The 13,733-nt window shown below is 44.9% G+C and overlaps 1 protein-coding gene across 1 annotated transcript in view; it reads left to right on the top strand.

The window, feature by feature from the left end:
- The window catches only part of PDE4B (phosphodiesterase 4B), a 170,862-nt gene that overhangs the window by 10,147 nt on the left and 146,982 nt on the right, over positions 1–13,733 (top strand). The window contains exons 2-3 of the mRNA XM_030226401.2: positions 9,313–9,421; positions 10,123–10,379. Coding sequence (XP_030082261.1) covers positions 9,380–9,421; positions 10,123–10,379 — 299 coding nt within the window. The 5' untranslated portion in view covers positions 9,313–9,379. The remainder of the gene's footprint in view (positions 1–9,312; positions 9,422–10,122; positions 10,380–13,733) is intronic.

Raw genomic sequence — 13,733 nt, 5'->3', positions numbered from 1 at the left:
AAACCTGTGAAGTTGGGTTGTTCCTGTGACTTGGAGAATTTCAGCACTGGTTGCCCAAAAAAGAAAATATTTGGGTGTTGGAACACTGCTCTTTCCAAGTAGCCTCAAGTTTGGGTGGAAAAATCTTCTGGATTAGCTTGAAATGGTTCTTTTATGCCTCAAGGCCTCAGCCTCCAAATCCCAGAATTCTGGGCTCGTTTGGCTTGGAAAGGAAATTTTAAATCCTGAAACCCCCACTGTTCCAAACTGCTCCAAGCTGGCCTTGGGCACTGCCAGGGATCCAGGGGCAGCCACAGCTGCTCTGGGAATTCCATCCCAGCCCCTCCCCACACTCCCAGCCTTTAATTCCTTCCCAATATCCCAGGGAATTCCATCCTCTGGCAGCTTCTTCCATTTTCAGTCACAGTCCTGCCCCAGATTTGGGATTTTCCAGGTGAGGGTGGATGGATCCAGGTTGGCATTCCTCTTGGAACACCCTGGCACACTCCTACATCCCAATATTTTGGAATTTCCAGTTTTTTAATTCCCTCTGCAACCTCAGCATGGAACAATTCGTCCAGGAGAGGCAGATTTTTTTATGGTGAAGGACCCTGACACGGAGGTGATCCCTGGGAAGTGAGAATTTCTTGGGGGAAGTGCTGGGATTTTGGGAGCAGGGGTTACTGAACAGGGTTAATTGCAGCCTTTGAAGTGATGGAATTGGATAAAAACTTCCCCAAATGTTCAGCAAGAGGAAGTGCCAGGATCACTCCTGGTAATTAAAGGGGTTTTTGATAGCTGGGAAAGAAATTACCAGGAGAAGTTGGGAGAAAATGCTGGAATTGTCACTTTCACCTCACTTCAGAGCTCTTCATTTGGGAGAAAATTGCAGAATGAGCTAAATCACTTTTTCATAAAAAAAAAAAAAGCTGATCATTCTGCCTGGCATCAAAAATAATGCAAATATTTGCCCAAGAAGCAAAATATCAGATCCAGAAGGAAAGAAAACAACCACAGTCTAAGGAAACAGGAACATCTGCTTTGGCTCTGAGATAAAAATCCTGGAGCAGGAAAGCTGAAATGTCCCTCTGAATCAGGCTGGTCCCCTTTCATCTCCTGTTATGAATTAGTGCTGTCCAAGATGCCACTTCAAATATCTGAAATCAAATATGGAAGTGGCTGGTGGAAAACATGGCAGCATTTCCAGAATGCCAAATGCTTTTCCTTGAACCTTAATTTCCTTTTTTTTATTGGATGGGCAGACAGAAATTTCAGTCTGGGAATTGCTAACATGGAAAAAACCCTGGGATAAATCAGATTTGGAGTTGAGCACGATGCTGTCATGTCCTGTTTCATATTCCCAGTGCCAGGCTTTGCAGTTTTGGATGAATATTGTGGAAAATGCAATTTCTCTGCTCCAGAATCCTTTTCCTGGGAAGGAGAGGACACAGAGTACAGCAGCAGGAATTTCCTGTGGCACAAATCCTCATTTTCCCTTTCTGTTTGGGTTTTGCAGGTGCCTGTGGAGAGAAAAGCTGGATAATTGATTTCTGTTTGTTCTGACTGGCCATGGAAGGTGTTTTTCCTCAGGCTCTGGGACTGGTTTTAGTTGCTGTTCCATGGTTGTGTTTGGGAATTTGGGATGTCAGAAAAGCAGGATCCTCCATCCTGGAGAGCCCAGATCCTCTCCTCCCGTTTTCTGGGTGGGAATCCTGGAATGATTTGGGTTGGGAGAGACCTTAAAGCTCATTTTTCCCAACTTACTCCAAGCCCCTTCCTTACAAATCTCAGCTTTCCCTTGGTTCTCCAGGGTTCTCCTAAAAAAAGTGGATTTAAAAGCCTAAAAAAGTGGGGGTTTGGGAAAATTTTTGGCTCTGTAAAGGTGGAATTTTGGTTGAAGGATTTTGAGGTTTCAGCCTGGAATTTGTGATGGAATTTTCTTGTTCTTGTGGTGTTTCCACAGGGGTTTGAGCTTGGAAAGCCCATAAAAAGGGGTTTAAAAGCCTAAAAAAGTGAATTTTAGGGCAATTTTTGGCTCTGTAGATGTGGAATTTTGGGCTTGAGGTGTTTGGAGATTCAGCCAGGAATTCCTTCATGGAATTCTGGTGTTCTTGTGGATTTTCCAAGGGGCTTTGAGCTTGGAAAACCCCGGGAAAGTGGATTTAAAAGCCTAAAAATGAAGTTGCTGCTCTAATGGATTTAATCTTTCCCCACTACTCTTAGTGGTTTTTCCAACAGGAAAAAGGGACAAGGTTTGGAATATCCCTATTTTCCAAGACTTCTGGAGGATGAGGTGCTCTCTTTGTAGGTTCAGTTCTGACCCCAGTGTTCTTGGGGTCGTTGTGTGGCTTTGCTGCTTGGCTCTGAAATAAAATTCAAAAGAAAAAAGGGAAAGTTTCCTTCTTTTCAGGCAATTTGGCTTTTCCCAGAAAAACTCTTGGGGAAGGAGAGCTGAGGATTTTAAAACCTTTTCTTTTGGAGAAAAGCTTCTAAAACTCAACCTGTGGGAGAGTTTGGGAAGAGAAGGAGTAAATGAGGGACAGGAGGCAAGGGCTGCTCTATTTCTGCACTGTTTATCCCATAATAATCCCCATGGATCCACAGCATTCCTATTTTCTGGGAGGCCCAGCAAAGCTTAGGGATGACAGGAAAAACACAGGAGGAACATCAAGTGGGATTTAGAAAAAATCAGCCTAAAAATCTGCAGGGTGGAAATCTGCCTGGCTGAATAATAATAATAATAATAATAATAATAATAATAATAATAATAATATAATAATAATAATAATAATAATAATAATAATAATAATAATAATCGATAGATAGATAGATAGATAGTAATCAAAATTATATAATTGTGATAATAATAAAATAAATAAGTCATAAAATAAATGGTGATAATGATAAAAATTGTAATAGTGGTGATTGTGATAATAGTAATGATAATAATAATAATAGTTCTGGTCTCTGAGAGCTGCTCAGCTGCCCTGAGGAGTGGGAGGCTCTGCAAATAATTTGCTCAAGGAACAAGAAAGAGAGAAATTGCATCTTTTAATAGTCTGCCTCATTTTCCCCTTAATTACCTTGGAAGTCCTGATGTGGGGAGCACTTGATGTGAATCCTTTGGAGCTGTCAGAGCTGATTGTTAATTTCACTTCATTTTTGCACAATGGGAGATGAGCTTTTAGAAAGAAAGATAAGATTCAAAATGCCTGACATAATCAGGAAAGTAGAAATTTTTTTTCTGCTCAAGCTGTGAATATTTGTCTGGAAGTTTCCTATAAAAATAGGCTAGTGAAAATTCAAGAAAAATAAATCCGTGAAAATTTGGAAAAATGTCACCCAAAAAATGGTGAAAATTTGAAAATTGTGTTTCATGGGAATTCCACAGAGCACCTCAGGCCTAAGGACAGCAAAATATGGATTTTTATTTTTTTTAATTGGAACTGAAAGAAATGAAGAGAAATGACAATGGGGTTGTCCCCTCTGCAGGAAATCCAAGAATTCTTGGAATTTCTGGGACAGACTGACTGAGGCATTCCCAGCCTTAATGCTTGGAGTGACTCCAGAGGAGGAGGAGTCCTTGCAATTTGCTGATATCCTGGGAAGGAGCCTCCTAATTAAAGCTGAGGCACAGTTTTAATAATAAATTATTGAAAGATAATTTTTTGGCCATGCCCAACTTGGCTGGAATTTTCTCAAGCCCCTACAAAGATCATCCTGCCTTTGTAAGTTTTTATAGCAAGAAAATTGGTTGGATTTATTCCTGGAGAGAAATTTGTGACTTTATCCTGGTGCCTGATTGCTTAAACCAACAAATTCGGATTTTAAACTTAGCCTGGCAATTAGGACAAAGCTCAGGGCAGCCTTGGGAGAGGCCAGAGTGGGAAAATCCTTTCTCCAGAGCCTTGGGAGAAGCCAAATGAGAGGAATTCCTTCTCTAGAACCTTGGGAGAGGCCAGAGTGGAGGAATCACTTCTCCAGAACCTTGGGAGAGGCCAGAGTGGAGGAATCACTTCTCCAGAGCCTTGGGAGAGGCCAGAGGGAGGAATTCCTTCTGTAGAACCTTGGGAGAGGCCAGAGTGGAGGAATTCCTTCTCTAGAACCTTGGGAGAGGCCAGAGGGGAGGAATCACTTCTGTAGAACCTTGGGAGAGGCCAGAGTGGAGGAATTCCTTCTCTAGAACCTTGGGAGAGGCCAGAGTGGAGGAATCACTTCTCCAGAACCTTGGGAGAGGCCAGAGTGGAGGAATCACTTCTCCAGAGCCTTGGGAGAGGCCAGAGTGGAGGAATCACTTCTCTAGAACCTTGGGAGAGGCCAGAGGGGAGGAATTCCTTCTCTAGAACCTTGGGAGAGGCCAAAGTAGGAAGATCCCTTCTCCAGCTGGATGGTGCTGGTGGTCTCAGGTAGCGAAGCTGTTGAAGATGAGAATGGCAGTGATAGGAGAGGCTGTGGCAGCTCTGAGGGAAAATCCAGCCCATGGAATCCAGCAGAGGAGGGATGTGGAGCTGTTGGAAGGAATCCAGAGGCTGGGAATCCCAAACCTGAAGGTGAAGATGTGTTTTTGGGATTTCTGTAAGTGGTGGGGTTCACACTGGGTGAGCTGGCAGCTGTTCTTTAACCACTGGTGGGAAAATCAGGCTCCATCCCATGCATCCATGGGATTGTATCCTCCATCTCCAGGATGGTCCCAGGGATGGAGCAGCTCTGCTGGGAGAGCTGGGATTGCTCACCTGGAGAGGAGAAACTTTGGGGTGACCTCAGTGTGGCCCTGCAGGGCCTGAAGGAGCTGCAGGTGGAGAGGGACTTTGGGCAGGGATGGAGGGACAGGGAATGGCTGCCACAGGGTAGGGGCAGGTGGGATGTTGGGAAGGAATTCCTCCTGGGAGGGTGGGGAGAGGCTGGGATGGAATTCCCAGAGTAGCTGGGGCTGCCCCTGGATCCCTAGCAGTGCCTATGGCCAGGCTGGCCACTGGGGCTTGAAGCCACCTGGGAGAGAGGAAGGTGTCCCATGGCAGCAGTTAGAACTGAGCTGTAAGGTTCCTCCCAACCCAAACCATTCCATGATTCCATGAAATCCCTCTTTTCTGAATCACTTTTCCCAAGTTCCAGCCATTAGTGCTAATAGATGCCCTTGCTTATGTTTTGCAGAGCTCTGTGAAATCTTCCCAGCCTTTGCTGGAAATGAGAACAGCTTGGGTTTTCTGAGGAGGAGGGAATTTCTCGGAGCTGCCAGAAGCTCCGCAGAGCACTTGAGCTATTGCTGCTCACAAGAAATGGGAAAAGGTCACAGAAAAGAACAACATTTTCCTCAGCAAACAAGTAATAAAAAGGGGAAATTCTTAGGATTGTGTCCAAGGAGGGCTGGAGCAGCTGAGGGAGCTGGGAAGGGTCTGGAGCCCCAGGAGAGGCTGAGGGAGCTGGGAAGGGTCTGGAGAACCAGGAGAGGCTGAGGGAGCTGGGAAGGGTCTGGAGCCCCAGGAGAGGCTGAGGGAGCTGGGAAGGGTCTGGAGCCCCAGGAGAGGCTGAGGGGGCTGGGAAGGGTCTGGAGCCCCAGGAGAGGCTGAGGGAGCTGGGAAGGGTCTGGAGCCCCAGGAGAGGCTGAGGGAGCTGGGCAGGGGCTCAGCCTGGGGCAAAGGAGGCTCAGGGGGCCCTTGTGGCTCTGCACAGCTCCTGCCAGGAGGGGTTTGGGGTCTGCTCCCAGGGAACAGGGACAGGAGGAGAGGGAATGGCCCCACAGGAGGTTCAGATCAGATACTGGGGAACAAATTTTGCCTGGAAGGGTGGAGAGGCATTGGAATAAATTGCCCAGGGAGGTGTTGGAGTGACTCCATCTGCAAGTGTTCCAGCTTTTCCTTCCTTTCTCATTGCCCAGAGCAGCTGTGGCTGCCCCTGGACCCCTGGAAGTGTCCCAGGCCAGGCTGGAGCAGCCTGGGACAGTGGGAGATGTCTCTGCCCATGATGGGGTGGAATGGGATGAGTTTAAATCTCCCTTCCAACCCAAAGCACTCCATGATTTTATGTGAAGCAGGAGCCCATCTGTTCCTCCTGGGAGAGACAGAGCTGAGATTGTCACTTTTTTTTTGGTGGCTGTCACCCTGTCTGAGTTGGTGCCTCTCCCTGTGAAGTGCTCATGGATTTGAAGGAGAATCCAGTTTGAATCCCAGCTCACAAATGATGTAATTCCCTGTGGGATCAGGTGATCTCCTTCATCCCTTTCCTTAAAAAAGCTTCTGCAGTAATTCACAATTCAGGTGCCTGGGGTTTATCTCTGAGCATTTTCAGGATCAGCATTTTGTTGGGAGGAAAAATCCTGCTCTGGTGCTGTGGTGGAAGTGAGGAAGAAGCAGGTGTGGGACTGTGGGATGTGCTGTTGCTGGAATTTCACTGGGATTTGCTTTGGTTTCACTCTGTGTTTGTGTCCTGCCTCCATGAGGAGTGGGAGGAGCTGGATGTGGAGGCTGAGAGGAGCTGGATAAACAGCTCTGCTTCCCAAAACTGCTCTTCATCCAGGGAATGGGAAAACGGGATTGGGAGCCTGCCTTGGCTGAGTTGGTGGGACAGGGGGATCCTTTAGGGCTGAGGGGATCCATCTGCTTCTCACATCCCCCTGGAGCTCCAACCCTGCCCATGGAGAAGCCCAAACGTGTGGGAGAGCACAGGATGGAAGGTGGGTCTCATATTCCAAACCCTCCCGAAGCTGCATGTGAGGATGTGTTGTAGGGATTGCTGTAAGGAGTGGATTTCACACTGGATGAGCTGGGCAGCTCTTTTCTTACCAGTGTGTAGGAAGGTCAGGAAAAGCATCCATGGGATTTTATCCTCACTGTCAGCTCCTTCTTGGGAACCCTCTAATTCATACCCTGGCTGGATCCCTCTGGAATTGCTGGAGTGTTTTCCCACCGGTTTTGAAACACATGGAACACAAAAATCTTCAGGTGGAAGCTTGGTGTAAAAAGAAAATTCATATTCCATGTGGGATATATTCCAGGAAAATGGATCAGACCCAACTGCAGCACCCATTCTTCTTCCCAGTTTATTAACAAATGCAAAGCTTTGCTGCTGTTCAGCATTCCCTGATCCCAGACCCAACTGATGTTCTAGGATACAGAGTTTTTTTGGAGGATTTGGGTACTGGAACTGTAATAAAAGTCTGCATCAATGAGAAAATGTTCATGAGGAGAGAATTCCCAGGAAGCCTTTTTGGAGTGTTTTGCTCTGGTTTATTCTCCCCTTAAATGTTCATCCCAGGTGTCAGATTTTTCTGGGACAGCACAGGAAAGAATGAGTCAGATTTTAATGGGAATTTAGTCATGACTAGAGGAAGTGTTGGGTTTTCTTCAGGCCTCAGAACTGCAACTCCCACAGAGCAAAAGCTGGATTTTACCAATATCCATATTCTGCTTAAATTGCCTTTGACAAATCAATAAATACCTATAAAGTTGTGGTGTGAGAAGGGTCAGATTTTCACAGAAATGATCTTCCAGTCAGCCTGGTCCATCCCTCCACATCCCATGTCCTGCTGTCCAGCCTGGTCCAGGAGTTCGGCAAAATTTGGGAAATATTCCTAAACTCTCATTGCTTTGGATTTTTTCCCCAAAGAATGTGTGGATTGAGGTTTAGTGGAGAATATGGAGGTGGTGCTGGTTGGAATTGAAGGTCCTAAAGGTCTTTTCTGGCCTTGATGATTCCACGATTCTCAGGGGTTATCTGCATTTTTATTTAGGTGGGTGTTTCTTTATTTTGTCTTTCCTTGTGAAATTCCACATTTCCAGGAAGCAGCTCCAGTTTGTGCTGGGATCCCAGTCCCTGCAGATCAGGGTGGTGACAAAACACCCAAACTGGGCTTTATTAAGCCCAAATTGGAGTTAATTAAACACAAATCTGCTTCTTTCTGCTGCTTCCTTTTGGTGGTTCTATGAATTTTGTCTACATGCAATGGAATTTGTGTTTTTTCTGGCAGTGAGCAGTCATTCCATGTTATCCCTATCTGTGCATGTTGTGGCCATATTTAACATTGATATCTGGGGATTTATCATTTAATCCTTTTAATAACAGGGCTTTTAAATTCTCCTCATTGTTGGAGATGGATAAAATCGTTCCACTTAATCTGGAATTGGGTTCTGCTGCTTGAGCACAACTTTTGTGCTGCTCAGAGGACAAAGGCTCTTGGAGGGAATTTTTCACACTGGATAAAAGGGACATTTGCAGTAGTTTCCCTGGGAAGCAGAGGGTTCCCAGCATGGAGAGGTTCAGGAGCAGAGGGAGCTGGGTCTCCTGTCCAGCCAGGGCTGCAGCCAGGGAGGGCTGGAGCAGGAGATCCTGGGGGCCCCTTCCAAGCTGACATTCCATAATTCCCAGAGTTCCGTCACTCCTGGATGTGCTGTGAATGAGGAGCCAGCTGAGGTTTGTGGAGATGGGATTTTTCCACATTCTGGTTTTTAACAATCCTTCCAGTTCTCTGGGGTATAACCCCAGCCTGGGTGCTATACAGGCCATGCCCCAACCTTGATCTTAGCCCTAACCCCAGTCCTAACCCTAAACCCAGCCTGGGGGTTCTGCAGGTCCTGTCCTTACAGTAACACCACACCTACCCCTAATCCTAACCCTAACCCCACTCTGGGGCTGTGCAGGTCCTGCCCTAACCTTAATCTTAACCCTAATGCTAATCCTAAACCCATCCTGAGGCTCTGCAGATCCTGTCCTAACTGTAATCCTAAACCCACCCTGGGGGCTGTGCAGGTCCTGCCTTAACCACAAACACAAACCTAACCCTAATCCTAACCCTAAACCCACTCTGGAGCTGTGCAGGTCCCACCTTAATCCTAATCCTCACCTCCATCCTAAACCCAGCAGAGAATGGGAACTGGAGTTGAATTCTTAGGGAATGATGATGATGATGCTTAGGGTAATAATCAAATAAAAAAAAGCTTCATTTATATATTTATGCTTCATGTTATATATTTATATACATACTAATAATATATAATTATATAATATATAATGTATTTATACACATAATTATATGGTATATATTATATCTAATTATATTTAAATAACTCATTCATATATATACATTAATTTTTAAATACATAAGCAATGTATCATAGGTAATTTATAAATTTATGTACATAATTATATATATTATAGCTAATTATATCTAAATAAATCATACATATTCATAGATATTAATTTTAATATGTAACAGCAATATATAATTATATATAATTACTATATGTATATAATTATATACATGTATTTAAATTTAATTCAATAAATATATAATTTCCCTGTGTTTATAAATTTAAAAATATAACAATTTTTTTCTTTCAGGTTGCCCCTCTGAAGAAATTCTGTTTACCTGAAGTTTTTTATCCTGGGCTGCCATTGAAACTTGATAATGAAGAAAAGCAGAAGTGTCATGACAGTGACTGCAGATGAGGTGAGCTCCTGATGAAGGTTTATTTTCAATCCTTTTGCCTTTTACCTTGTTTCACTTTTCCTTTTCCTTTCCTTTTCCTTTTCCGTTTTCCTTTTCCTTTTCCGTTTCCTTTTCCTTTTCCTTTTCCTTTCCTTTTTTTTTTTTTTTTTTAGATTGTGAAAATGAGCTAAAAAGTTGATTTTTTTCTTCTTTGGTAAATGTAAACTGGTTTGGCTTTGACTGCTGATGGGTAGTCTTGGAGGATTTTTAGATAGGAAGAAGAAAATGAAATCTGCACATTAAAAATGGAACAACTCGAGCCCTGGAAAGGTTTGGAGTTGTTTTATCCAGGTCTTTTTGCTCTGGTGGTCTTTGGGCAGTGTGGTGTGGGCAGAGAGCAGGGAATGCTGCTGGGATTTATGGAATATTTGCTCTGGATCCCACCTTTTTATGTGTAAATACCTCGTAGAAGAAATTCTTTGCAGAATTCAGTTCTGGAGTTGTGGGATAGTTCTGGCTGGATAATTGAGTGGGGTTCACCCTCATGGAGGAAATAATCTGCAGAATTTAGTTCTGGATCTGTGGAGTTCTCTCCTCCTGGGGTAGTTCTGGCTGGGGACTCGAATGGGTTTGACCCTTGTGGAGGAAATGCTCTGTTTCCAGAACTGAGGATTCAGGGAGGGGTTTCAGAGGGAGGGGTTTCAGAGGCCTCTCTGTTGCAGAGCTCTCTGGATTACCTGGAATGTGGGCTCAGCAAATCCTACAGCACTTCCAGCCACGCCCTGGGCATTGACCTGTGGCGGGGCCGCCGCTGCTGCTCGGGCAACCTGCAGCTGCCCCCGCTTGCCCAGCGGCAGACGGAGCGGGCCAGGACCCCCGACAGGGACATCAGGACCCCCGACAGGGACATCGTGTGCAGGCCCACCACCCTGCCCCTGCTGCCACCTCCCAGCATCGCCATCACCACCTACCACGACTGGTGAGTCTCGTTTCATTCTGCTTTTAGTAATCCATTGATTGGTTTGTTCGTTTTCTGGTTCCAAATTGGCTTTCCCCCTTCTTTTGTATTATAAACACACATCTAATTATCTTGTATATATTAATCTGATTCATCAGTCTCCATGAGTTGTTGTATCGTGGATATAAGTTTATAAAACAAATTATTTTTATGTTTTTTTTTAAATTCTACCTGGTTAAAAACCTCTGTTGAAATTTCTGGTTCTGGTCTCAACCAGAGGATTTGTGTTCCTGACTTTGCACCCACACGAGTTCAGGGTGGTGTTAAACTCTCCCACAAAGGCTTGAGGAAAAGGCTCTGACTCTCTGGATGTGTCCCATCCCTGTGTGAGGAAAAAGGCTTGAAAAAACCCCATTGGGATCTAAAGTTAAGCTGGAGATAAATCCCCAAGAAAGCACCCGAGAGCTGATTACAAGGGGGTTGCTCCAAGGTGAATTCCAAAATTGGAACTGGGGTGAAGTGCCAAAACAAGGGAATCAATCCAGAGAGAGAGGAGAGTTTTCCTGTGCTGGAATTGGATTTTATGGCAAAATAAGCACGTAGGAATATTGAGGTGACATCAGTGTGACCTTCAATTCTGTGCTCTCAACTTTGGGTTTAGAGTCAGTTTTAGGTTCTAGTTTATGAATGCTCCACTCCCAGCTCCATTTGCTGGTTCGTGTTCCCCAGCTGGAGTCTGGGTTTCTGTTAAGCTCAGCACTCTCTGCATTTGTACAACTGGAGAGGATCCCATCAGCTCAAGGTAAGTCCCAAGAAAGCATCAGAGAGCTGATTCCAAGGGGGCTGCTCCGAGGTAAGATCCAAAACTGGAACTGGTGTCAAGTGCCAAAACTTCCTCTCCAGAGGGAGAGGAGGAAGGCAAAGCTTTGGGTTTTCCTCTGCTGGAACTGGATTTTATGGCAAGATAAGGATGTGTGTTGTGCTTTTCATGGGAATACTGAGGTTATATTAATTGCACCTAAAATTCTGTGCTCACACTTGGGTTTGGGATTGGTTTTAGATTCTAAACTTTCCTCTCTTGGCTCCATTTGCTGGTTCATGCTCCCATCATTATTCCAAGCTGGAATCTGGGTTTCTGTCAAGCTCAGCACTTTCCATTTGAACAGCTCTAGAGGACATCCCAAATCCATTTGTTAAAGTCCTTTGGAAAGAGTTTTCCTGCTGAAAATAGGATTTCTAAACTGCCCTGGAATAGCTGAGATAGAGGAATTGCAGGAGCTGTTGTCCAGGTTTTGTCATTAATTGCTGGGATAAATGCAACCAAACGAGTTCCCTAATTTCAGATGGGTTGGGAATTTTAGCAATTTTGGTTGGCTCACCTTTGTGGGCACTGTGTGAATGTTCCCCTTTGTGGGGCAGGAATTTGCATTCCTGACAGCGGGTGGATGGATTCGCTCCGAGCTTGGAATGTGCCTCTGTCCATGGTTTGGGAGGAATTGCCCGGGGTTTGTCATGGATTTATCTCTTGGAACACAAGAGGGCATCGCTGCTCCTCTCTCCCGGTCCAGCAGGATCCGTGCGTGGGGATTTCCTGCAGCCCGGGCAGCCCTGCTCGGGTTGTTGCTGTTTCTGTAGTGCTGAAAATTCCCGGTTTTCCACAGGATCTGGGAGTTGCTGGTGTGACTGGGATGCAACGCTGTTCCAGCTCCTCTTCCTGCATCCTCCTCACCTCCCTGAGCACTTACATTGGCTGATCCTATAAAAACTGGGTTTAAAATTCCCATTTTCTATTCCAGTTCTAATCCTCACCCCCCTGATCACTTACATTGGCTGATCCTGCAAAAACTGGGTTCAGAATTCCCATTTTTTATTCCAGTCCTAATCCTCACCTCCCTATTCAGTTACACTGGCTGATCCTATAAAAACTTGGCTGAACATTCCCAGTTTTTATTGAAGTTTTAGGCATTGAGGATTTCTGAACCTCAATGAATGATTTCTGAACCTGGCTAGCACTGAGCTCTGCCCTATTCCAGGCAGTTTTTCCCTACAGAATTCCCATTGACTCAAGGCCTGCCACGCTCTCAGGGAGTTAAGGTTGGAGAAGATCATGGATTTGGGATAGATATCCAACAGAGCTGCAAGCTTATTAGTGACCCAAAACCCAAATTAATTGAAGATTTGAAGGATAAAACCAGTGGATAAATCATGGAAGATGTTTCTGGAGACAGCCAAAAAAATAAGGGAGGCTGATCCCGGAGCAGTAATTCCAAACCAGGTGTGATGTAAACATTTTCTGTGGGAAAGGAAGGGAATATTCCCACAAAACAGCTTTTGTGGATCCTGCAAGGCAGGAGGGACATGAGATAGGGATCTTCAGGGGACAGTCTGACTGGAGAAATCTTCCAAGCTGCTTCTCCACAATTTTTGTTCCTATTTTCATCCAAGTTGTTCCAATGTTTCCCCAATCCTGCTCCATATTTTCTGACTCCAGCTTTGTGATAGGAAATCCAGGCAGGAGGGAAGAGTGAGGTGTGAAGAATAAATTTGTAGCTACACTTGGAGCATCCAGAAGAGTTCTTTTCCCAGCTTTTTTTGCTCCTTAGCATCTCCTGGGTTGGATTTGGCTGCTCATTCCCACTATTTCTCCACATTTCCCTCAGGTGTGTGGGGGATGTTTGGATATTTTGAAGGGTTTGCAGCAAATTTTGATGTTGAAACAAAAAAGGGATTTATGGTGAATCCCAAAGCGTGAGGAAATCAAGGCTTTAAGAATTCCATGAGGAGTTGATCTGGTTTAATATTAAATGTTGGAATGCACTTTTTTAGGAGTTGGAGAGGCTGGTAAATATTTGGGATATGGCAGTAAATACTTCATTAAAATATAGAATTGATGCCTTATTATCCTTCATTTATGGCCTTTTTCTTCTGGAATCATTTGGTTGTGGAGCCTGGAGATGAGAATCTGTAAGGAAAATGTAAAGGGATTGTTCCCCACAGGCACCTGGAACTGGGATAAATCTACTCAGTCTCTACTCCCTGTAGTACTCCCGTTGTTCTCCAGATGGTGGTGGTGGGCAGCAAATTAAACACAGCGCTAAGAGCTCAGTCAGCTCGAAATTCGGGAGAACTTCGGGCTCTGAGCTACTCCAAACCTTCCTCGGGAATTCTGCCTCCAGCAGAGCCCGCCCGTCCTTCCTGGGAGGCTGCTGGGAATTAACGGGGGATTGGTAAAGTGGGAATGAATTGAGATATGGATTAAATGGGAATGAATTTGGGATTGATTAAATGGGAATGAATGGGGGATTGATAAAATGGGAATGAATTGAGATATGGGTTAAATGGGAGTTAACTGGGGATTGATGAAATGGGAATGAA

Source organism: Serinus canaria, chromosome 8, assembly GCF_022539315.1.
Source record: "Serinus canaria isolate serCan28SL12 chromosome 8, serCan2020, whole genome shotgun sequence".
In the NCBI taxonomy this organism is placed as follows: Eukaryota; Metazoa; Chordata; class Aves; order Passeriformes; family Fringillidae; genus Serinus; species Serinus canaria.
This window is presented reverse-complemented; position numbering and strand designations above follow the sequence as displayed.